Consider the following 2,362-nt stretch of genomic DNA (forward strand, 5'->3'; position numbering starts at 1 on the left):
CCACCCACCCTCCCAGAAGAAACCATCCTCTTGAAGTTTATGTTTATTATTATCAAATAAATGGAAGACTATAGGTACCCAAAGAGGCACGATGGCTGGTGATTCTTCAACAGAAGTAGCTGTTTTACCGATCAAGCTGCAACGCTCTTGAGAGCAGTGTCTGGCTTCCTCTTTTGCTGCAGTGTGAGCACCATGGGGCTGGCCATGCCACAGGGTCGGTGGAAACTACGTGAGGCACCAAGAAGAGGAAGGGTGAGGCCTGAGTGCCAGGCGGCAGGTGGAACACAGCTCCAGGAATAGGGAAAAGGGCTTTGCGTTCTAGCTCACTGCACCTGGACAGGTGCCTGTGTGACTTCGGCCCTGCCCTGTGACATCACACAATGTTGCCCAGGTGACCCAGCTAGGTGGAAAAGCTCACTGCTTTTCCAGGCCTGGGCAGAGAGAGGGCTTTCCCGTCTCTCCACCGTCCTGGGGGTGCCAAGAGTCAATTGCCTCGTTGCTGACCCTGTCCAGCTGGCCATGGCCTGAAACCCCCTAGGCCCCTCCACCCATAGACCATCTCACTGCTGAGAGATCGAGGACCTGCCCCCACCTGGCCACCCTCCCCCTTCCCCGACATCCAGACCCCAGGGCTGGTGTGTGGCACCCCTGAGACCACATTGACCTCCAACCAGTAAGGACTCCAAGACGCCCAGGCCAGCTGTCTGGGCAGGACTGATGCCTAATCACCCACTAATACCAGGTACTCGTCCCCAAGATTGTTAAACAAGGCCAGACACTCCTGGCCTCAAGAGGATGGGACTGAAAAACAAAAAGGTAAGGCCAGGGGCATGGGCAGCACACTTGCATAAACCTATCCCTCCTTCACAGACCCTCCTTCAAAGTTTCATTTGTTCCTTAATCATGACAAAAGCTTCCCTTCTCTGGGTCTCAGTTTTCACAGCTGTGAAATGGGGAGTGAGGCGGTCTCTGTGGCTCTCCCAGGTTAGCTGCCCTATACCCTTGGGCCACGTGGGAACTGGAATGCAGTGTACTTGCAGGTGTTGTCAATGCTGACCACCCTTACCTGCTTGTTTCTGCCCTCTTGTTGCTGGGGTCACACAGTCTGAGAGCCCACTGAGATGGTTCATTACCCCTGTCCAAGATCTCCCAGGATATTCCCAGGCTGCTACCTTGGCAGCCCTGATGCCCTCACTGCCCCCACGTTCTCCTAGCCCTGGCCCTGATTTTCTGGGGCCTAGGCCCCTGCCCTGGAACGCAGATGCTTGGGTCTCTGGAGAGAAGGGATTTTTGTGTGTTTTGTTCATCTCTGTATCCCCAGCACTCAGAACAGTGCCTGGCACATAGTGGGTGCTTAATAAAAAGCTGTGGCCTAGCAGCAGGGTTCTGCCAGGAAGGGACTAGAATCTTATTGCGATGAGATATAAACAGTTCAGTGCAAGGGACCCCTTACCTTCCTCTCACTAGCAAGGCAGAGCCCCTGCCCTAGATGGTGTTACCCACAGGGATAGCAGAAGGAGCTGAGACCAAAGGCACATAGGTACTTGCAAACGGGGGATACCCTCTTTGTAGTTACACTCAGCTTGAATAAGCCAAATAGCTGGGGGTGCTCAGGCCCTAGTGTGATTTCCACTTTATTACCCTTGATTTTGATGTCTCTGGTTCCCGATGTTCTCTGCCCACAGCTGCCCCCAACCCCCTGCAGACTCCACCCTCCCCATTAAGCCTCTTTCTGTAATGCCACACACTCAGGACCAGGCACCAGTTTGATCTGGCACCCTAAGCTGCCAGCTGGTCCCCACCTGCCCCACATAGCTGGATTTGGGGATCCAGGGAGTTTGCGTGGGAGTCCTGAGGAGGAGCCAAGGTTGCTTTGATTGGTAGCTTTGAGAAGCACTTCGATAGCTGGGCAGAATCGCCTATAGGATGCTCATCATGGCCGGGGGTGGTGGCTCATGCCTGTAATCCCAGCACTTTGTGAGGCTGAGGCGAGTTTGAGACCAGCCTGATCAACATAGTGAAACCCCGTCTCTACTAAAAATACAAAAATTAGCTGGGTTTGGTGGGACACAGCTGTAATCCCAGTTACTCAGGAGGCTGAGGCAGAAGAATCGCTTGAATCCGGGACGTGGAGGTTGCAGTGAGCCGAGATCGTGCCACTGCACTCCAGCCTGGGCAACAGAGTGAGATTGTGTCTCAAAAAAAAAAAAAAAAAGGGATGTTGGCTAGGCACCGTGTCTCACTCCTGTAATCCCAGCACTTTGGGAAGCCAAGGCAGGAGTTTGAGACCAGCCTGGCCAACATGTTGAAACCCTGTCTCTACAAAGAGCGAAACTCTGTCTCAAAAAAAAAAAAAAAAAAA

At 53.2% G+C, this 2,362-nt stretch overlaps 1 protein-coding gene across 2 annotated transcripts in view; it reads left to right on the forward strand.

Annotated features, from left to right (window-relative positions):
- The first annotated feature begins 381 nt into the window (after window positions 1–381).
- CCDC33 (coiled-coil domain containing 33) overlaps window positions 382–2,362 on the forward strand; it is a 103,510-nt gene continuing 101,529 nt past the window's right edge. For both annotated transcript variants that reach the window (XM_017874922.1, XM_017874923.1), the window contains exon 1: window positions 382–816. In XM_017874922.1, coding sequence (XP_017730411.1) covers window positions 796–816 — 21 coding nt within the window. In that variant the 5' untranslated portion in view covers window positions 382–795. The remainder of the gene's footprint in view (window positions 817–2,362) is intronic.

This window comes from Rhinopithecus bieti, unplaced genomic scaffold (assembly GCF_001698545.2).
Source record: "Rhinopithecus bieti isolate Rb0 unplaced genomic scaffold, ASM169854v2 scaffold_9693, whole genome shotgun sequence".
Classification (NCBI taxonomy): Eukaryota; Metazoa; Chordata; class Mammalia; order Primates; family Cercopithecidae; genus Rhinopithecus; species Rhinopithecus bieti.